Genomic DNA, 23,335 nt, shown 5'->3' with positions numbered 1-23,335 from the left:
AAATAAGCAGAGCAATAGGATTTAGTTGTTTTGGCTTGAAAGAGTTCAACAGCTTCTTTTTCTCAGCATGATGAGAAAAAAGCAAGAAAATAGGGGGCACGATGAGGATGTAATAGAAACTTTCCTGGCGTTATAGCGAATTTTCCTTTAACTTTACCTAATTTGATGGACACAAAAGCTTTTCAAATATCCTGTCTGCCTGTTAAGTGATGACATAACAGCGATTTTTGGGTCCAAACATTCGATGAAAGCTCTCATCTTTTGAAAATGCAGCAATGCTTTCTCTTCTTGTTGGTTTTTTTGTTTTAGTTTATGTGCAGGCACTCAAAAGGTGCTTCAGTTGTGTTGCAATTCTCCATTTTTTTATTAGGACTATTCATGTGTAATAGTTTTTCCAGCAAAATTTTTATAAACTCAGTGTCCTCGTTTCCAGATATTTGAACCCTTATGAAAAAATTATTCTTATAATAACCATAATAATAACTTTATCCAAACAGTGAAGCACTTTATAAAAGTGCTATACAAAAAAAGTCCCATATTAAAGATAAGGTAAAAGGTTAAAGAACATTAAAGATTAAGGAAATGCTAACCTATAGAAATGAGTTTTCAACAGTCGTTTAAAAGAAACAAGATGATTAGCTGGGAAAAAGTCCACATTGTGATGTTGTGGGGCTAGTTGATGTACCAGAGACCCAGCTTTGAATCCTAGATGTCACAGTTTCATTTCTATTTTTATTTCATACATCATTGATTTAAAACATTTTGAATTTGGACCATTTTAAGCTATCAGCAGTGCCTCTGTGGTTCAACAAATGCACTTCTTTTGTTTAGAGGTTACACAAAAGGCTTTTGGTCAGGAGAATACTCAGCGTAAAAGCTGCAAATGGAGTTCCCGTCATGCAATTATTATATTAAACACAAGTCACGGTTACCGTTAGGATTTTCACACTTGTTGTTCACTTATCAGCAAAGGATTTATTGCTGTTAGTCTGACTGTTGCTCATGACATTTCCTAGTTATAAACAATTTAGAGAAAATGCTGCCTATGAGCATTTGAAAGAAAAATATGAAAACTCCTGTGTGCATGGTTGGCTTGTTTTAAAGCACCACAGATCGTGATCCACTGTCAAATCTTTAATGTGGCCGTTCTTCGTGTTTTCAGGTGTGACCGGACTTGTTTCCACAGATGAAAAAAATGCCAGAAATATTGACGTTGACCTGTGGGCGATGACCAACCAGGAGACAGGGGAGTACGGGGTAAGGCATGGTTTTATAGTTTCATTGAGGGTTTTGAAAGTTATTTTAGCTGCTCATGAAGATGTTAATCTGTGATAACACCTTATTGGATTTTACTGTGATAAGCCCGCAAGGCTCCACGAAGACTCGGACTAAATTTGTGCATTTTGCACAGTAGGGAGATTTAAAGATTTAAAGATGTAGGAAGTGCTTTCTAACATATGGCACGTCTATGACAGAAACACCTAGAGGCACGCAGAGTATCACAGAGCTGCCACAGTTATCAGTGGGATTTGGCACAGTTTTATTAACTGGGCTGACCACGAGTGTCTAATACGTTTCACTACCAAACAATCATTTTCTCACAAACCTATTTCAGAAATATAAACTTTCATTTCTCTGTTAAACCAGTTTTTGGCACAGTGTAGTGAGCAAAGACTTATGATGCATACCTACTGGTGTGCGGAGACATTTGTTGCATGTTGTTCCCCAGCTCCCGCTACCCTCATTTCTTCATATCTCTACGCAGTTGGCTTTCTAGTGAAGGCATAAAACACACTCCAAACTTGGAAACTCCAAACAAGCCTTTCCAAGTGTTAAAATGAGGATTTATTTGAAATTTAATTTGGTCCAAAAGAGGCTGAGTTTTGATCTCCAGCTGTGCATCTGCAGTCATGAACCTGGAGCTCAGGAGATTCATGCACCTCTGTTGCACATCTCTAGAAGTTTCTTGTGACTTTGACAAAATGCCAAATAAATATGAACAACGACATAAAAGTTTCCTTAGCGTTTGAATTGTATTTATCATTGTTAGCAATTCTGTAGATTGTTTACTTGTAAAAATTTGTAGCATTGTTCATCTATTTAGAACTTGTGTCATCAGCTGGTGCCCTAGCCATGTTTACTTTCTAGCAAATGGAAAAAAGTAAAAGGTAGGGAAAATAGAGGATTTAATAGGGTGTGCACAGATTTGTCTTCTTCTGGTGCTGAAAAAGTCAAGATTAAACTTAAACTGTCCTAATTATTTTAAGGCTTCTATATTTAATTTATTATCAAAGTGGTTTAGTTTTATTAGATAAAAAAAAAAACACAGGAGGCAAAGCGTTATAGCTTCTGCAAACTAGACCTAAACAAACTGATAGCTATTTTTAGTCCTTTACATCATCATTTTAGTTGTATAATTTCATAAAAGATGATATTATTGTAATGAAAATACAGCTTTAGTACTGAATCATTATAAAAAGTGTCATTTGGAGTCATCACATGACAAAAGTTCTTAATTGTATTTTTCATTTGAACTTTTTAATTCAAAAATGTTCTTGTTGATATACTAAAGTTTACCATCCCCTTCTCTAGACAGATGGATAGATACATTTGCTGAATATACATAATATGACTGGGACTGAACTAATGATACCAAACAGAGTGTTTTCAGATTCTTTTAAATAAACCTTGTCGTTCTTTCTACTGCAGTGTTTTTGCATACAGCAAGCTTCACTGTGGTTAATAATCAATTTTTATTGGTTTATCCCTTAAATAAACTGCCTGGGAGAAGAGTCACAAGCAGTTTAGTGCAGAAATACTGCAGTGAATGCAAAACAAATTCACATTTTATTTAATATTCCAAGTTTATACGTTTGCCTCCTACAAAATAGTCCCATTACTGAACACTTTTGATTTACACTTATGAGATTTCCATACAAAATGAGATGTTGACACCAAATTATAAGCAAATTGCAGACAGCGAGAGACTAATTTACTGAATGTGTCCCTAATTACTGTACATTTTTCACAAAATTCTTCTCAGCATTATGTGCAGTTTTAAACCACAGCCTTTCCTCATGTTTGGCTGTAGACGCAGTGAAATAAAATGTTCGAAATCATGCATGGAAAGTGGTCTGTTTGTTAGATATTCTGGGGTCTTGACCTCTCTAATGATAAGATGCATAAAACCTCAGTTCCCCCAAACAGTCCGATGAAAATATTGTTGTATGTTGTGCTCTGCAAACACCGCTGTGAACGGTTCCAGTGTGTTTTTTTTCCTCCCTGAGGGCAGAAGAAGTGGGTTAGCTACACATGACTTCAATTAGAATTTGACAGTGCTCCTGAGAGGCTGTCAGTGTGACTTCCTGGTCTCATTTATCCCTGGGTTTTAATTGGTGGATTCATATTGACCAGCAGGCTGATGAAAACATCACATGAGCAGTTTTAGGTTTCAACCTTAACAATATAAAACAATATAAAAATCTTTGTTCATCTTTGCACAAAGGGAAAAAATCCATTTAAGAAAATAAGAAGCAGATTTTTGTAACTGAACTGAACATAGCTAGAAGTTTTTTGTTGATACATATATGAACAAAAGGTATTCTCATCTTTGATTCAGTTTTTTTCAGTCGCATTGTCACAGGTGTATAAAATTAAACACTTAGCCATGTCAAGCGTTAAAGAGAATATTGTGTAAAAGCCATCAACAGTCCGCTAACTCAATAATTGCAACATCAGCACAAAAGCTGCGCGTTTGGAGTTTCTCAGTATCGGTTTCCAAGGGTTAGCAACTTCTGTAGGTGTATGTGTAGGTGGCCCAATGATTTTGTCTATATATTATATCAGAGGACTTTGGGAAACAGAATATTAACTAATATTTACTTTCCACTGAACAGAACCTCTCGTATAAACAAAATTTGTTTGTGGAAGTGTTCTTGTAACATCCTCTGTCGTTTACCTCAGCTTAATGTTTGAAGATATGTAATATTAACATATAAACACAAACTATACTGTTAATAAGTGGATTTGTGTTAGATTTGATTTAAAAAATGTAACATTAGCATGACTTTGGTATAATTAAATGAAGTATTTCCATTTTATTAAGGTACTCCAAATGCATATGTATGGTAGACAGTATATCATGTAACAGATAGCATTGTTACCCACTGGTTTGTGGACTTCAGGTTTGAGCTACGAATTGAGACTTTTGCCCATCACCCTGCTCATATGGCATGCAACTTGCCAATCACAAGGTAGCCAAAATATACCCAAACTTATCAGCAATTGAAACTTATCAGAGAAGAGTTGGAGTTTATAAATCAAGTGAGAAGTACGGTAATTTTCTCATAAACTTAAAAGATGGATGGCGGAAGAAGATGGATGGATTTCAAAACTTATTTTGAATCCAGAGGAGTCACCCCCTGCTGGCCACTAGAAAGAAATGTTTTAATTTGGTACACTTTAATTAATTAGTTTTCTTTCAGCATTGCTATATATATTACCAAGGGACCAAGTTTTGTTACAGCTTTACATATAGCCTTCTTCAGCAAAACCAATCATTGCAATATATGGGTGTAATGTTTAGGTATTTACAATGTAATGATATTTTATGAACTTTATGATATTAAGTTTTAAGAGAGCACACCAAAGATTCTGTTGGCTGTGGAGTGACGTAAAGGCAGCCCCTGCACCAAAATACTGGAGCTATTTCAGCGTGTGCAGCTTCTGGCTCTTCACTGAACGCATTCTGCATTGTTTTGATGACCCTGTGTAGGGGCGACGGCCTTGAAGCCTTTAGCAGAGAGGACACAACATGTTGGGATCAGGGGTGGAAAGCATAAAACTTCCTCCGGCTCGTTAGAAACACAGGAGTCATGTTTCACAGCAGGACAACAGATGCTGCTCATGGAGCTGTCAAAATAAAGCTCTCTCCCTCACGCACAAGCCTTTCAGGATGGTCGCTGCTTGTGTGGATGTTGATTTTCTCTTGAACGTTTAATTTATAAATTCCTTTAATCATTACATTCCATGGCATGCAATGATCACCTATGTTATACCGGGTTAGGGGGTTAGTAACGCAAAACATATGTTAATTATGTTGATAGGTTTGCTGATATTTTGATTCAGAGAAAGGACAGTCACATAATCTTGGGGTAAATAAATACCTTTGTACAATTGTGACTGCAGGAAAGTAATTTAAAAGAAGGTAATACGATAATTAAGTTAAAACTGGGGTAATAAAGACTCTTTGAAAACCTTATCTGTTATATGACTTGAGGGAAAACATGCAAGCAGCGCTTCTTGTAATATCAACTCAGTTGGGTCTTTTCATTTTTACCTTCCTTGTTCATTTCTGGTATAAAATAAAATAACAGCATTGTCACCTTGACAAATTTTAGAAGCACCACTAGAGAAGAACAAAGGTACCTGGTTCCCTGTCTTTATGCTTTTCAAGGCTAGTCGCCTACGAGCTTTGTAGCTTCAGATCTCACTATATTTATCCTCTTTAAATACTTATATTTAGCAAGTATGCTTGCGAGGTTAAACATTACCAGCTCCTCAGGCATGGTGGTAACATGCAGCCTGTGGAGGGTTGATACTATTTTGCAGCCATGGTTATTATGTTTTCAATCATATCTAACTATCAACATATCCATCCATGCACAAACTGTTGGTGTGATAACAATTCTCTTCAATTCTTTTTCCTAAACTAAAAAGTGAACACTAAGTATAAGACAAACTTAAAAATGGTCCCAATCGTGAGCTGAACTCCAGTTTCCTGGCCGACACTTGTGTTTCTAGCTCGATTTTGCCAAACTATGAGCAATTGTGACAATCTGCTAGAGACCAGAGCAATCTCAGGAAGGTTTTGCCAGCTGGTTAGGGAAAACACATTTTTCTCTAGTGATTGGTGGTTGCCAGAGGTCACTGACTGACCTCTAGGCCTATGTGATTGTAGCTTTAGTAATCAATTTCCCTTCGCCCTCCAGGAACCACTTGCCAGTTTGGGGAAGACATACTTTTCCCTCAGAACTGGTGATTGCCAGATGGTTGTAGACCAGTCTTTGGCCTTTATTCACCTGACTCATCATTGTCACTATGATTATCACTTTTTTTTTTGTATTTGGTTAAAAAGTATTGGACTAATTAAAATTTAAATCCACCACTTTGAGGCTAAAGAGAAGAAACATTTGGTGGTGTATCTGAGCATCTTTACATTAAGACTTTTTTCCTCTGTATTTGCAGGTTGTTGCATATTACAATGGAACCACCAAAGACATCATTTGGTCCCAGACAGAGAAGATCCACTGGCCCAGTGGTGGCCCACCACTGGACAACCCCCCCTGCGTCTTTTCCACTGATGACCCCTCCTGTAATGATGGTATGACCCGTCATAATGTAATAAGACACTTACCCCTTTCCACCTGCCTACAGGTGATTATACCTGTCACAAACGAGCAGCACAAGGTTTTCTAATGGACACTGATTTCATGACAAGAATGATAAAAAGTTCACACACAGCACTTAATAGCATATTTTTTCATGACCTTGGTTAGGATGGAATTAGTAATCAGGTGGATATTACAGGGCACTAATGCACTGTTCCTATTTTAAATAAAGCTACTGTGATAAATGCCTTGTTTTTCTTCAGTTCCTTCCCAGCTCTTTGTGTCTATAAAGTAAATGGGTGAAGTGGAGTATTTACTTGAGTGACAGGCAGTGAAATATGAGCACAGGAAGTTGTCTTTGTTGAACAGTGACACTTTTTGGGTTTTTTTTTTTTTCTATCAGGGATGATAAACAGAGAAGGAAAACCACACTGCAATTAAAATGTATTGTGGTGTGAAGACAGGATAATGAATGGAGGCACAATAAATCTGTCTGTGTTCCCAAATCTGAAGGCAACCGCAAATAATTTGCAGAACTGAGTGCCTGGATGTCGCCTTTTTTTAGTGCTCACTTTCAACACCAAGGATGATGAATGCTGAGGAATTTGGAGAAGCACATCAACACTTAAGAGTTTCACAATTTCAGCTTGGAGTGAATTGGATAATTGAGATGATTATAAGTGTTTGAAACCTGTAATTAATTGGCCAGAGAAAACAGTGTACAATCACAAGTTTGATAATTGCAGCATTCTGAAACACATCAGAAAACAAAAGAAATAAAAAGTCACCAGACTGCTCGTGGGTTTTGTTTTTTCTGTGTTTAACTGTTGGGGTGGACTTTAATTAAGTTTAAAAAATGCAAAGCGAGAACAACAGTGACATTACAAGCTGTGCTTCATGGCTTGGTGTTGTTATCATGGACAAATTGCCAGATTTGGAACCCGTTCCCACTGCCCTCATAAGCAAGTCTTGCCTGGGATACTGAAGGATAGATTGTTTTTTTTTTTTGTGTTTTTTTTTTTTGGATAAAGCTGAGAATTTACATGTGGTGGTTGGTTGGAGCAATGGGTGACCAGTGCACATTTTACAAGAAGAAAGAGCAAAGCTCCTTAGAAGAGCAATGTCATCTCTACTACTCCTGCTAGGATCAGGGCTGCAGCTATAAATTATATTAGTAATCAAATATTCAATTTTATTAAATAATTGAGTAATCGGATAATAGAAATACTTCAGTCTTATTAATGAGCAATAGTAGTTATTCAAAAGAGAAAAAACAGAGGCCTTTTAAAATGAATTTATTATTAGTTTTTAATTTAGAAATTGCATTACATACGGGGTAATGTGTTAGGAATGAAAGGATGCCACATTGTTTGATGGAAATGAAAATGATCAACCTACAGAGGGCTGAATTAAAAAAAAAACACCCAAGTAAAAGGGAAAAAAATGGTATGGCATGTGGTATGCATGCCTGACCATGAGCCCAGGAACCGTGCACCAACGTAGGGGCTGACAATGAGTCTGAGGATTTCCTCCTGATATGCTGAACCCTGGCTTTTGTCTGTGCGTCCCTCCATGGATAAGCCTCCCCAGACCATCACTGACCCAGTGCCAAACCGGTCATGCAGCACTTGTAGCTCAGCAGTGCTCATCTTTTTCCTGTTGCACAAATGAGCAAATATCAGTCCTGCTGATGGGTTAACTACCCATCCAGCTCTAATAAAGTAACTGCCCATCTCCTGGAATCTCCTCCATGCTCTTCAGACTGTGCTGGAAGACACAGCAAAACTTCTGGTAATGGCACGTATTAATGTGTGAACCTAGAGGAGTTGGACTGCCTGTGCAACTCCTGAAGAGTCCAAGTATCTCCTCATGCTACCCATAGTGGCACTGACCCTAGCCATATGCAAAACTAGTAAAAAAACAGTCTGAAAAGATGAAGATTATTGTTTTGGGGGTTGTCTCATTGTTGCTCCTGTAGTGCACCTGCTGTTAATTTCAGTAACACCAGAGAAGCTGAAACTGATTAAAACCCCCTCTGCTACTTTACCGACCGACTACGTTTTCCAGCAGGTGTTATTATTAATCGTTGTTAGGGTTTTAATTGTGCGTTGGGAGTGTGGCTGTGTGTTTGTGGGGTGACATTTCTAAAGCACTACAGCTGTACTTCAGGAAGTCACATCTGTGCGTTTTTCCTTTATTTTCAAAGATATGATTGTGGACATCTGCTGAACAAATGAGAGTGTGAATTCCTTGTTTTTCCTCCTGTTTTCAGGTCATCTGCCAGTTCTGGGTATTGTAGCTGTGGGTTCTGGCTTAGCACTCATCATTTTTGGGATCTCCAGTTTCCTCATTTATAGGTGAGTTTGATCGCATCAAGCTGACGCTTCCTCTCTGTGGTGCTTTTAGCTCAAACAGCACAAATGTGGACAAAAAGAAAAAAAAAGATTGAGAGAAAGAGCGAGAGGCAGGCTCGTGTTTGAAGCAGGATTTATGGATTGTGCTGCTTTAGGTGGTAGTTTGGTATTTACGCACTGTTGCTACAGCAACCGCTCAGCAGGTGACGGCATTAAAGCGGTGGTGAAGTGTGTTTAAGCTGCCAAGTGAGCTCATATACTGGCTCCAAACAACACTTACTGCCACTCTCACTTAATGATCATTAGTGTGTTTGTTAAATTTATTTTCTTTGCGCTGAAGTCAGGAAAAATGCCGCTTATTTTAATAATTCACACACTGGTGATGTCAAGTGGAAAACATCACTTGAGCTGATTATTGCGCCTCTCTCAAAGGATTACAAGTGGATTATAAAAGCCCTGCAAAATAATATTCAAAAGAAGCAAAAATAAGCTAAATTAAAATTTCATGTTGTTTACAATATAAGTAAATAAAATTGTCAGGACTGATACTGAGAAATGTTTTATGTTTTTTCAATCCCCTCAGGGACCTCGATATTAAAAAAAATCCTGACTACTGCCTAAACAGTACCTCCATAGCAGAATACTGCCAAGGTGTACAAGGACAGACTGGCACAATTATTAGAATTATTTAAAGATCTGAATCAAGCTGAACAAGTTTGAGAAGAAAAATCAACAGTTGACTGAAAGAAACAGACGAGCAGAACAGAAGCCAAAAGAAATACATAAACAAAGAAAACAGATTAGTGCTGAAAAAAATACAAATAAATAAATGGTTGAACGCTATTTAAAATTGTGACTAAATGTTGGAACTGTTAGTATAAAGTGATAATATTTTTAAAGTTATTAACTAATACTGGGCTATGGATAAATGAATTAAATTGTTCTAGAACTTTATGGATTAATATGAAGTACAGATAAACGGTTAACTTTGTTAAGAAATTATATGAAAATACTGTTGAATTTAACAGAAGTAGAACCTCACATTTGAGTAAAACTATAGCTATTTTTGTAGTGACTGATAATTACAGTAGGTAGCTAAAAACATGGCTAAGAGATAGAATTATTAGCTAATAGTATGGCTAAACCAATTAAATAGCTAGCTTAATAAAATAGATATAGTTTAAATTGAAATTCTCAGATTACTGTTCAAAATAAATTATTAGCAAACCTAATGAATTTAGGATTGAAACAGTAGCTAGCTAAAGTTATTTTTGCTAAAAGAAAGGTCAAACTGTTAACTAAAAATATAGATTAGCACTTGAAAGATAGCTAAAAATGTAAACATTTATCTTTGACAGCACAAGTTATATTGTTAAATAAACATAAACTCTAATAGGAATTAATAGTTGCTAAATGGAGAAGTAGCTAAAAGTAGTTGATGAACTGTTAATGTAGTAATTTTACACAGTTTGTCATCTGAACATGAAAGCTGTCCGGGGGAAGAGAAAAATGTTTTGAGTACATCTGTGGGGTAGATGAAAAAAAAATTATAAGAAGCACTGGTATAGAAAGCATCCATCCATCCATCCATCTTCATCCGCTTTATCCGCGGCCGGGTCGCGGGGGTAGCAGCCTAAGCAGAGAAGCCCAGACATCCCTCTCTCCAGCCAAAATTATGAACAGAACCGGTGACAAAGTGCAGCCCTGGCGGAGCCCATCACCCACCGGGAACGAGTCCGACTTATTGCCGGCAATGCGAACCAAACTCTTGCAACGGTTGTATAGGGATTGAATGGCCCGTAGCAATGGGTCAGACACCCCATACTCCTGCAACACCTCCCACAGGACACCCCGAGGGACACGGTCGAATGCCTTCTCTAAGTCCACAAAACACATGTAGACTGGTTGGGCAAACTCCCATGCACCCTCAAGTATCCTTGAGAGGATAAAGAGCTGGTCCAGTGTTCCGCGACCAGGACGAAAACCGCATTGTTCCTCCTGTATCCGAGGTTCGACTAGCGGACGAACTCTCCTTTCCAGCACCCTGGCATAGACTTTCCCAGGGAGGCTGAGGAGTGTGATCCCCTGTGGTTGGAACACACCCTCGGGTCTCCTTCTGAAAGATGGGGACCACCACCCGGTCTGCCAGTCCAGGGGTATTGCCCTGATCTTCACACAACATTGTAGAGCGTGTCAACCAGGACAGCCCTACAACGTCCAGAGCCTTCAGGAACTCGGGCGGACCTCATCAACACCAGGGCTCTGTCACCAAGGAGTTGTTTAACTGCCTCAGTGACCTCGCTCCCGGGTTGGCGGGTCATTCCCTCATCCCCAGACTCTGCTTCCTCCTCGGAAGGCGTGTCAGTGGGATTAAGGAGGTCCTCAGTATTCCTTCCACCGCCTGACAATTTTCTCAGTCGGCGTCAGCAGCGCTCCGCCAGCACTATACACAGTGCAGGTAGAGCACCGCTTTCCCCTCCTGAGACGCCTGACGGTTTGCCAGAATCTCTTCGAGGCAGTCCGAAAGTCTTTTTCCATGGCCTCTCCGAACTCCTCCCACACCCGAGTTTTTGCTTCAGCCACTGCCCGAGCCGCATTCCGCTTGGCCTGTCGATACCTGTCGGCTGCCTCCGGAGTCCCACAGGCTAACCAAGCCCGATAGGACTCCTTCTTCAGCCTGGTGGCTCCCTTCACCTCTGGTGTCCACCATTTGGTTCGGGGATTACCACCACGGCAGGCACCAACCACCTTGCGGCCGCAGCTCAATGCAGCAGCTTCGGCGATGGAGACGCTGAACATGGTCCATTCGGATGCTATAGAAAGCATATTCACTAAATGTTTTTAGAAGCAAAAGACAAAAAGAAATCCTAGAGACTGTCACACCCTATATATGCTCCTGCAGTTTGAAGTTAAAAATAAACAGAACTGAACATTATGCGATTAGTTGTTTAAATAAGCGTCAGTGTTTAATTGTTACTGCTGCCCCTGAGCACTTTCTTTTAGTTGTATATTTAAGGGAAAAAGTAATTGCCTGCTGCTTTTCTGATGGTTCTAACTTTGTGCTCGGCATTCAGCTGTATAAACAATTCGAATGAAATTGTTGCTCTGTCCCAAGTGGCACAGTGTACATGGTTTATGTTGTAACATTAAGCCTCATTTAATTACTCAAGAAGTAAATCATGCATGCCCCGGGAAATAAAGTGACTGGAAAGATTTCCATAGGCTGGTTAATATCATGGGTGTTATCTGCATGTAGTGAAAGAAAATTCTTCTTCCCTCTTTGCTCACGTCTTCAGAGGTGTCTTTACTTAGGCAGTTAAGGATATTCTCCCTGATAAATGCACTGATTTTAAGAAGGATTAACAAATCAAACTAATAATTCACACCGGTAATCTGATCCCTTTTCTAATACTGACCATTAACACAAACAAGTGTTAATCACCAGCCAATCAGAATGGATTTTGATCAGACGAATGGTGGAAGAAAGACGGAGGAGCGGCTGTCCGCCTGAGGTAAATCCACTAAACCTGAATCTGAGTTGATCATGCCCATTAATTATTAACTTGCAGATAATTAGATGCAGAGCCTGCGCTCATTTCTGAAAAGAATTAACTTGATCGTCTCTGTTTTTTCCAGCGCCCAAATCCACAAACACACTGTGGTTTCCCAAGTAGCTAACTAGTTTTCCTGGATTCTTGGATGGTAAGTTTCTTTTCTTGGATTTAGGAACAACAAATATCTATTTCTGTGATGGGAAACTCTGTGATGTATTTTTGTTCCTGACCTACAGTTTCGAACTTTGTGCTCTCAAACTATATTTAGACTCAATCTCTGTACATAAATGACAGTGTTATATCTGGAGCCCTGCTTAATAGGTTCTCCTTTATTAAAGCACACCATGACTTGGAGCTTATTCATCGTTGGCTCTGTCTCATATAAAGCTAACAGATGACTTCCTGTTTTTGCAGACACTACTGGGGCTTTGCTGATGGACAGAGAGGCGGACAGCAGAGTTGTTTGTGGCCATTTTAAAGACCAACCACCTGCAGAGCGGCCTCCATTTTGCTTTTAGTGCTTGACCTACAGAAACACCACTAAAATGTTAAAAACATTTTGGAGTTTATGCCACTATCAGTAGCTATTGAGAAGTGATTTACCCAAGGAGAAATTACTATTTAATTTTTTATATTTTTAATAAGAAGATATATATATAAATAGAAAAAATATAATTTTAAAAGATGATATATATTTACTGCTGCTTACATGTTTATTTTTAATACATTTAACTAATTTTTTAATATCCTAATTTGGGGGTGGATCTAAATCTAGTTCACGGGGCAGAAAATGTTGAATAAAATGAATTTGTTTTAAGAAATCTTTTGACAACAGATCTCTCTTCTGACATGCCAGAGAATGTACACAGACGTAAACTGATGGCTATGCAGTTTAATAAAGAAGAAACTTGTATATTGAGTGATATGTTTCTTTGTATTGCTTTCTGATGAAATGCATGCATCAAACCAAATTCAGCCTTCAATTTAATTTTGTCCTCTCACAAGACAGTAAAACATGATCTATAACATCTTAGGCTCAGAAAACAGACCAGCTTACTTGTTAATGGCTCAGATGTAGATATATAACTTTGCCACATTTTTCTCTCAAACTTCACCCCGCAGTGCTTTAGATTTAAACAGCTGTGCTGTCAGCTGCTTGCCGTTGATTTTGGAGGCTGCTGTGCAGCAGCAGCAGCAGCGAGCGTGAGGGGATGTTGAGCAGAGCAGCAGTGGCTCTGTTGTTTTTAATGGAGGGGCTGGTCCTGTGGAGGTATTCACAAATGGGACTTACCAAACAATAGGCCCAGTGTGGAGACTCACACTTTGCCCCTCTGGCTGCCAGAGGTCTCTAAACGAGGCTCTTTAAATAGAAAAGTACTTTTTTAGTAGTGGACAAGGCTGAGGTACTTTAATGGCATTTCCTGTCCGCCAAATACTAGCAAACATCAGAATTTACTTTTTGGACTCTCCAGCGACACAATTTGTTCTGGTGAAAAAGTGACAAAGGAAAAAAAAATGATAATGAGCCACTTTAGGAGCCAACTGGGATATTCTGGGGGAAAAGACTAAAAGATGATGATATGCACACGCTACAATAATTTCCCTGAAGCCATCTGGAAACGTTTTACACCTTTTTAGATTGGGCTGGAATGTGTGGGGCTCTGCTCATTTTTCATTTCTAAGTGTTTCAGTCTGCCAATGAATCCACTGCCACCTTGCAAAAAAAAAAAAAAAAAAAAAAACGCACAAAGTTCCTGCGTTTTTTAAAATTTATTGTTGTCGTAAATCGTGAATTGTCAAGAAGCATCAGCTCCTCTGAGATTTCCCCCAGATGTGCTGATTCGCTAGAGTGCCTCTTCCTCTCCATGGTGCCATGTTTATCAGAGTGATGCTGAAAAAAGCAACACTCAGAAACTTGTCACAAAGTTCACTGAGTAGAAAATTAGGAGATTCGATACTCTGGTTGGGCTTTGCAGACATTTGCTGGTTGTTTACCATTGTGGAGAAGTTGCTTCACATATCTGCTTTTATTCATCCACCTTTAATGGACGAAATAGGAGACAGAAGTAAATCATGGGAAACTCAATCTGGGAAATTCCTCTCTGCGCCAAATTAAACACCACAATCATTAGCGAAAAACGTTTCATTTAACAACCTGCTGACATGTGTGTGAAATAAGGATAACAAAACCTAAACTAACGCAACTCTTATCCTAATCTAACATCATCTGGAAAGCTTTTAGACACTCCCAGTCTATCAGGAGTCTGTTCAATGTATCTTAAAGGCTCCTTCGTTAGAGCTAAAAAGCTCTGCATTTACCAAGGTTTCCATCCCTCCATCCATCTTCTAAAAGCTAATCAGAGATGCTTTGACCTCCTTCTCACCTGCCAGCTGAGATCTCTCCAGTGTGTCTCTGTCCTGGAATCTCCTTCAGGTTGAACACCTCACCTGGGAGGATTCCAGGACAAATCTTAGACAGATGCCCAAACTATCTGGCTCCTTTCAATACCACGCTTGATTTTTCGGCCATGACCCACAGCTTGTGGGCAGAATAGACTGATTAATTGATAAATTTGTATGCTTTTGTAGTTTCTCTCTTGATCACTTGCGTGGCCGTGGCTGTTGGGGCAGATTGGACAATCGCTAATCTTAACGTCTGCGTTTCGCCCCTCAAATTGTCGCTATGTTCAAAAACCTCCTTGATTGCTTTGGTCGGCGATAGTTTGTTTTGAAGATGCCGACTTGTCTGCAAACACTTGCTGATTAACCACCAAGCGGAAGTGAAACCTGGAAATGGAGAAGATTTACCTTCAAGTAAAGGTTTCGTCTCACGAGATGTTTTAAAAGGCGCAACTTTTACTTTGAAGGTGAGAATCGGCTCTGTTTCTGGTTTGCATCACACTTTTCACTGTTTCTTTACCACTCAGCGAGCAGCTGACAAGTGTTTGCAGACAAGTCACTGTCTTCAAAACAAACTACTGGCAGCCATAGCTATCTGCTAGCGACCAAAGCAATCGCAAGGTGGTTTTTGGTACAGCAACCAATTACACCAGTAATTGACTGCCAGAAATCACCAGCAACAAATTACAGCTGGTTGGTATTCAATCATTTTTCCCCAGTGACAGGTGGTTGCCAGGACAATTTGAATTTCTTAAGTGAATGAATTTTCATTATTTTTTTTTAAGGAAAGCCACTTATTAAATTTTACAGTGTACAAAGATGACCAGTGTAGCACAAAGCCTTCATTTGGTTTGGTCATTAAATCTGTCGTTTGGATAGCAATCATGTTGCTTTTCTGTCCCTTTAGATAGTCTTTCCTAAAGTGCTCTACTCTCATAATTGAGGGTGTTATTCAAATAAAAGAAACTTGTCTTTAAAGCTGGCCTGACTGGCTTTATAAAATGCAACACAGTAAATGGACTTGTTTATGGCACTTTTCTACTCTGAGAGCAAAAAGCAACAATGTGGTTGGAAAGGTGTATCTTAAACCAATGCATGATCTTTCCTTGAGTATATATGAAAAGAAGGCTTTCTGGTTATGTGTAGTACAAACTTGAGTCATGTTAGGCACCACAAAAGAAGACTGGCTGGAGTCAAGAATTTAGGTGAACCAAGGGGGAAAGACAACAGACTTCAACAACAGGCCATCTGTTGCTTATTAATCCAGGAGTAATTTAATAATAGGCTTGACTGTTTCAACTCCCTCCTATCTGACGTAAACGAAGAGTCGCTGTCTCACCTCCAGCTGGTTCAGAAAGCAGCAGATCAGCTTCTTACTGGTTCTAACATTTGAAATGACATCATCTCAATCATTGCTTCTCTCCAGGGTCTCCGCTTCGTTTTAGAACTGATTTTATGATTTTACTGATCACTTTTAGAGCACGTATGGGTCTGGCCTCAAGCTGCAGAGCATAAGTGATGACCTGCCTATGAACTAGTTCGCAGCCCTTAGATCCTCAGTTGGCTTAAATCTAAAGGTGTCTGTGTTTTTGCTATCAGGGCCCCTCGGCTTTGGAACAACCTGGCTGTGGAGATAAGGCTAGCAAATTCACTGGCTTCCTTTAAATCCCTTCTTAAAACTAATTTTTATAGACCTGCTTGTATGTGATGACTTTACATCTGATTATATGGTTATCAGCTTGCAGCTGTTTTGTCTAATTTTAGTTCAGCAAAGAAACTTGTTTCACTGTTTTAAAATTAAATCATACAGTCCTGTGCGTCTGATTTTTTAATTGTATGTTTCTCATGTGACTTTTATGTTTGGCTTTCTGTTTAAATCGACTCTTTTAGTAATCTGTTTGCCTGTCTGCCTTTGTATACTAGTAGTAGAAGTATATCAAAATATTGTATCAATATTGTTATTAATAGATCAATACATAATTTATAGTGCTTTGACAAATCAGAGACAGAACAACAGACAAGTAATTTTAGGAATTATTTCTCTATTTAAGCTTTAATTTATAGTCTATTAATAACTGAAGCTCAAAAGCTAACATTTCTGCACCAGGACAGAGTCTTTTTCTACATGCATAGAGATGTTTATGGCAATCTGAGAGAGGAATTCTTTTGAATATTAATTGGAATTTCATGTAGTCAAACAGACTGGACACGCTTTTTTAATAATAACCTGAAAACATAGATTTGAGCCATTTTAAGATTACACAAACTCATTGCCTTTACTGTACACAGATTGATTGTGCTTCCAGGGGCGCTCGCCTATTCTCAGCCGGGAAAAACCCTGCAGGATTTCAGTATTTGGATCAAGTCATTTGCAAGAAATAAGCAGTGTCAGTTAAGTAGGCTGCAGCTCTTATTTGTGTCAAATACATCTTTAATCAGTGTTTAAATAAATAAAAGAATTGGATCAAGCTCTGTTTTAGCAGATAGCCAAGACTAAAGGACACGAGGGCAGAAGAAATCACCACATATATTGCATACATAAAATACCTTTCTGGATGATGTTCAGTGATTTTATCTTCTTCACTGAACAAGCGCTTAACCCTGTTTTTCAGTTGCTTTAGCTTTATCACAGCAATTCAGTATCCAAAACTGGCAATTCAAAGAGACAGGCTGATTTGCCACACTCCTATTATGAACCACAAAAGGCAGGACACTAAAGCTTGGTCGGTATTATTTAGTAGCTAATGCACTTTAAATGATTATTACTGGGAAGCCTGGCCAGACCATGCCATTATTTTAACTTTACCCAGGTGAGCAACAATTTAAGATGATTGGTAATCACCACAAATGCTATTTCCACTTCATAATGTCACACTGAGCTCTGTGGTATACATCGTGGCTTACTGTGTCAGGCTTTTACTGTTGCCAGAAGTCATGATTTCAGTGTACTCTATGATAACCCCCTTCGGTGAACTGCAACATTACGATGCTCGGTTAAACATTGCCATTAACTCAGTTGAAAAAGGCATAAATTAATTAAAACATTTTTCACGCTGAGCCAAAACAACTGTAAAATACTGTAAATTGCACGTAGTCTAAAGCTCTTAACCCTAGCTTGTTTAACTGGTCTGAAGAGTAACATTAGGAGACCATAACTTTTAGAGTTCTTTTAAAAAACATAGTTGGAAACAGTTGTAGTACTAAAGTACAGTTATGGCTTGAAATTCAGGGAGTAAAAACATAAAAGAGTAGTAGTGAAGTGGATTCTACCAACCAATATAATGGTTAGTTTATGCCATAAATTAACAGTATTGGTACCTAAAGAAATTATTATTCTTTTTTTCGAAATATTTTTAATTCTGAAATATAATTATTGTTTTTATCAATGATTTTAAACTTTACTGGTTCACAAAAAAAAATCAGAAATAAATTAGTAAAGCACATTATTAACTTTTGATTAAGATGCCAAATCACAATTATTTACTTGCATTCCTGAACAGAAAACGTAGTTTTAGTGGTTTAATGTTATGCTTGTTTATTTTCTGACTTGTTGGAGAAGTCAAGTGTGCCGGATCAAATTTGGGTATAAAAATTCAACAAATTCAGTTCAGCAAATTAAGTTTTTTTTTTTTGTTTTAAGCAACCTTTTGACAGATTTCTAAAGGTGGTCCAAGAAATTTGCAAAGCACTGTACCATTACTTGAAGTAGAGGATATAGTGGACATTGATTGATGATTAACCTTCAAGTGACTGCTGTGTATATATATATGTACTGTTGTGACACTCTCAACACTATCAATCGAACAGGGCAAGATAATCTGCTAGCTATAAAACTAATTGCAAGGACTGCAACCGACCTTCAGCAACCACTTGGCAACTGGTTGGGGAATATAAATTTTTGCCTAGTGACTGTTGGTCATCAGGAAGTACAGACAGGTTTCTAGGCCTTAATTGTAAAAATATTTCTCACCATGAATTTGTTATTTTCCTACCAAACTTTTCATAGTTTGCCATCAGTGTGGCAAGGATAACCGCAAGTTATCTGGGATCTTTTCTGAACCTGGAAATATTTTTTATGTAGTTTTGCAGTGAACAATGGCTAACACACCTAGAGCAGCAAAAGGTTTTGTGGCTGACGCCTCGAGGCAGATATTTAATGACCAAAGTAACTATGAAAATAGCTCAACAAACTCAGACATATTGGGTTAACTCCTTTTTACTTAAACATAATTTAAACTGTTTAAGGAATGACAGACACAAATAAATTATTTTATTTTTTATTTGTTATCAACTGAAGCATTCCTGTTTTAAATGCAATGTGGTGATTTTAGTTGCTAAAATAACCTGGTTAAGCTTGAGGGTTGTAAGACAGAGAGGGAAAGGGGACTTTCCAAAATTTAAAGTAACATAAATGTTGCCATGATTAATGAAAGGTGCCGTAGGAAGGTGGCTGTAACAAGAAAATATAATAAAAGTTCAACAAGGTTACTAGGAAATGCAAATGTGAGAAATACATAAGACAAAAAGTTGACACCTTGACCAAATGACAAAAAAAGAGGAACGGTGCAAACCCTGCATTCATGTACTCTTTTGTTCTATTGTACTCTTATTATCAAACATAAGCAAAACATTTCTATGCAATACATGAATTTTCACCATTATTCTAAAATTTCTTATGATTATGCAAATATGTACATTTATCTCTCATGTTGTTGAGAGAACAACTCAGCAACCCAAGGTTTCCTCTTGCTTTAACTCTGGTTTGTGTGAATTTTCCCACTCGAAAATTTGTTTTACCTAATGAATGCACTACAAGAACAAACACAGTTGAGGGAAAGAAAAGTAAGTAAAGTAAGCTAAATCAGACAAAAACAATGGTGGGAAAAGAACAAAGACAGGAAGTTAAGAAAAAAGTAAGCTGGACAAGGGAATAACTTTCAAAATAGAACAGGAAGTAACTGAAAGGCCCATGAGACAGAAGGCACCGTAAAAAGTGACCCAAAGGAAAACTAAGGACAATGTGCACTGTGACAATCCTTTTAAAGAAATCATTTTATGAACTTATATTTACACTAACTTCATGCTCAGTTGATTTCACTAAATAGCAGTTTGGGTGTTTACTGTCAAATGTTCCATGTTTCTGTATTTTGCCTGGAAGAAAGAGCCCTTTGTTCAGGAGAGTCAAGATACTCCCCCTAAAATAGTGCCTCACTGCCAAGCGTCAATAAGTAGAGCATATGAGCCAGTAAAGTTAAAATCTAATAAAAATAAACACAGGCCTAAATGCATCACCAAATGTACATAACTTCACGTAAATGCTGTATGTGAGGCATTCTGTAATCACATCTGAGACCGCTATCTCAGGAAATACCAACAGGAAAGACAGAGATCAAAGGTAACAAATGGAGTTAATTTGCATTTTGTTTTAAGGTGACTTGCTAGATTAAATCCAGCTTGCTTAATAACTTATAATTCTCCTGCAGACCACCTTGGCTCCGAAGGACTTTTAATCATTGCTTTAGTTCCAGCTGGTGTAGCTTTGTGGTGAAAACATCACCTCATGGCCTTTGCATCAACCCCAAACCGGTCTAGTTCTCCTGTTGTTTGTGCTGCCGTGACCTTGTCGATTTCACCACCTGCTTTTTAACTTTCTGCAGGAAACTGAAGCTGGAGAAGGAACTGGCGGGAATGCTGTGGAGGATTCGGTGGGAGGACCTTCAGTTCGAGAGCCCAAATAAATACCACAAGCGTGCTGGCAGTCGGCTCACCCTCTCACAGGTAGATCACCAGATTTATGTGCAGAAAATGATGCAAAATGTTGAAATGACACCCACGCGATCTCATATGAGAGCTAGCAGCCATTAAACTTTACAATCTTCATAATTCTGAGCTTTTTATCACTTTATATAAGGCTGCAATCTGTGAGGCCTAGAAAATTGTTTTCTGTGCCACGGTCCCTATTCTGTTCTCACGGTTTCTGTGTATTTTGGAGTTTTATTCTAATTAACTCTTGTTTTTTTTATTAGTTTTTCATATATTTTCTTAGTCTTTACAGTCTTGAGTTCCTGGTTCCAATTTGTATTAGTTTATTTGTTCCCTCAGTGCTTCCTGTGTCATTCTCCTGTGTCTTTTCCACTAAGTTTATTTATTTGCCTAGTTAGTCTTGCTTACTCTCTGTTTTAGTTTGGCCATTAAATGTCTACTGAGTTTTGTGCCTGGTTTTACTTCCTCCTGCTGTCTTATTGTTTTGATTGAAATCAGCAGTGTCTTGTTGCTCATCTGTTTCTACTCTTCTTAATTACCCTCATGTATATAAATAGTCCTCTCCTGCTTCTTAGTCTTGATCATAGCAAGCATTTACCCACCTTTGTATTCTCTCTGCTACTTTGTCAAGAAGCTTTGTAGGAATATGTTTATTGAAGCCAATGTGAAAGAACCAAAAACTACAGTTCCTCAAATGGATACTTGAGGGCAGCTCCAAAAGAGAGCCAATCCTTATAGACGCTCATCTTAGAATATCCAACTTTACAGCAGAAATAATCATGTTTACAGCTTTGAGTTTGGTTTATTCAGCCAGTTTTCCCCTTTATGACTAGAGTAAAAGAATTTTACCTTTTTCTATCTTAATCTTGCAAAGTTAAATAAAAATTAAAGTTAGGGTTGTGGCAGCAAATTCAAGTAACTAAACTGGAAATGTTGACCATGTTGGAAACTTTTGCAGGTTTTTATCAAGTTTTTCTAACAAATAGCATAGGTTACTGTGTTTTTAATTGTACTAACAGAAGTTTTGAGTGTAATGATGCTCTTTTATTTGATATGTTATCACTAAGTAACATCCCTAGACTGTTGATGGGTCTTGGTAATGAAGATTGCTAATGTGGCTAATAACTTAGCACTCCACCACACCATCCAAATGTGGTCACTTCAGTCATCAAACCACCAATCACAGTAGATTCGGCAAGCTTTTTATATACAGTCTTTTATTTTATCCCATCACAGTTTCCTCTTAGCATCCACCAGGACAGTGGCTTTCAATGTTTTGTTTTTTTACCAAAAACTTATCAAGGGGTCAGCCAAAATTTTGAACACTGATGTATTCATTCTGCAAAAAAATGCTTCTTTTGACTGTAATGTCGGATGGGGGTACTTTTGATAGCCCATTTGCAACATCTGTAACTAGCACCCCAATATACCCTTCCACTTACACCTTCTGTCTATCCCGCTATCAAACAGCTTCACACAGTTAAAAAACAGTCTTAATGTCTGTGGTTTAGATCCAACACTCGAGTCAATTAGGTCAAGAAGTATTTCTCAGTTAGCATTTCCTGACTGATGAGCTGTCAGAGTGAGGCCTGCTGACATCCCCAGTCCAGCTGAACCCATGAGAAAAGTGGTGTTATTGACAGTTTTTGTTTCTTCTTTTGGTTACTTTTTTTAGGTGCTATGTTCTTTGCACTTGCATTAACATGATGCCAGATATTTTGATGCGTCACACTTTCATAATTCAACATCGTCCCTCAAACAGTTTTAGGGAACCCTAACAGTTACAGTTTTTTATGCAGTCGTATGCTGCAATAATAATATTTGCTTACCATAAAAACCCCAAAGCATGCCTGGACTTATCTTGTCACACCATTTATCAACCTCTGCACTTGTCTATGATTTGAGTTTGGTTAATGTGAAAATGGGTGAGACTTGCAGTTTTGAAAATCTGCCTATTTAGCACGTGGCTAAAACAAAACCCAACCCTGCCCCTCGTTAATTGTAACCTGGTGGATGTTAATGGGTAAACAAGTTGCTCATCTGGCAGGTTATTTTTGCATGCTTGGTCGGTATTTTTCATTCATACAGGCCTGATTATCAGTATGGACATGTCACTGTGGTAAAATTGGACCCTCCAGGATTCAAAATGCTAATCGGACATGTTTGAAGTTCAGAGCTTCCCTCCTGTTTACACACTGTGTGCTGCGTATTAAAAAGCAGTTTGTGGGTTTTGTTAGAAAAAGCAAAAGCTGCTGCCCCAAGAGAGTCCAAATCCTTTGTGAGTTTACACATTCCTGAAAGCTTTCCTGGTGGTTTATTGAAGGTAGCTGGGTTTGCAGTGGCATATTAAATGATTGTTAAAATAAGCCCTCGCCTGGCCCCCACTCCTATATACATAATACCTCATTACGTTCTTAGTATCTGGTTCTGTTGTCTGAGGGTTAATGCATCTCCTTTGGGTTGTTTCATCCCACACGTGCAAGTGTTCATGAAAAGCACATGTACACACCTTTTTCATTACTGCTTTTTTGTCCGTTTCCTGGGATGTGTGTGTGTGTGTGTGTGTGTGTGTGTGTGTGTGTGTGTGTGTGTGTGTGTGAGTGGAAAACACAGAAATTTTCCAAATTAGAGTGTTTTCCAGTGTGCCGTGTGTTGCCAATATTTGCATTCTATACAAATGTGTAGTTGGCTGTATGCATGCAGAGCGCCCACTTGATTTTTATTCACTCTGTGTGCTCTGCAGACATTTGCCCAAGGACTCGAGCTGGAATCTGAAAGCACTTTATTTTCTCAAATATAAGTGAAAGGCGGTTTCATGTTACGCAGAGAAGTGGGGCATGTTTTTGGGTAGTTGAACCATTTTAGAAATCTACAT

General features: G+C 38.4%; 1 protein-coding gene across 1 annotated transcript in view; it reads left to right on the top strand.

Annotated features, from left to right (window-relative positions):
* The window catches only part of LOC116324894 (atrial natriuretic peptide receptor 2), an 86,374-nt gene that overhangs the window by 21,040 nt on the left and 41,999 nt on the right, over nucleotides 1-23,335 (top strand). The window contains exons 5-8 of the mRNA XM_031745668.2: nucleotides 1,163-1,257; nucleotides 6,247-6,382; nucleotides 8,662-8,746; nucleotides 20,355-20,475. Coding sequence (XP_031601528.1) covers nucleotides 1,163-1,257; nucleotides 6,247-6,382; nucleotides 8,662-8,746; nucleotides 20,355-20,475 — 437 coding nt within the window. The remainder of the gene's footprint in view (nucleotides 1-1,162; nucleotides 1,258-6,246; nucleotides 6,383-8,661; nucleotides 8,747-20,354; nucleotides 20,476-23,335) is intronic.

Source organism: Oreochromis aureus, linkage group 7 (assembly GCF_013358895.1).
Source record: "Oreochromis aureus strain Israel breed Guangdong linkage group 7, ZZ_aureus, whole genome shotgun sequence".
NCBI lineage: Eukaryota > Metazoa > Chordata > Actinopteri > Cichliformes > Cichlidae > Oreochromis > Oreochromis aureus.
The sequence above is the reverse complement of the archived record's forward strand: the minus strand, read 5'-3'. Positions and strand labels throughout refer to the sequence as shown.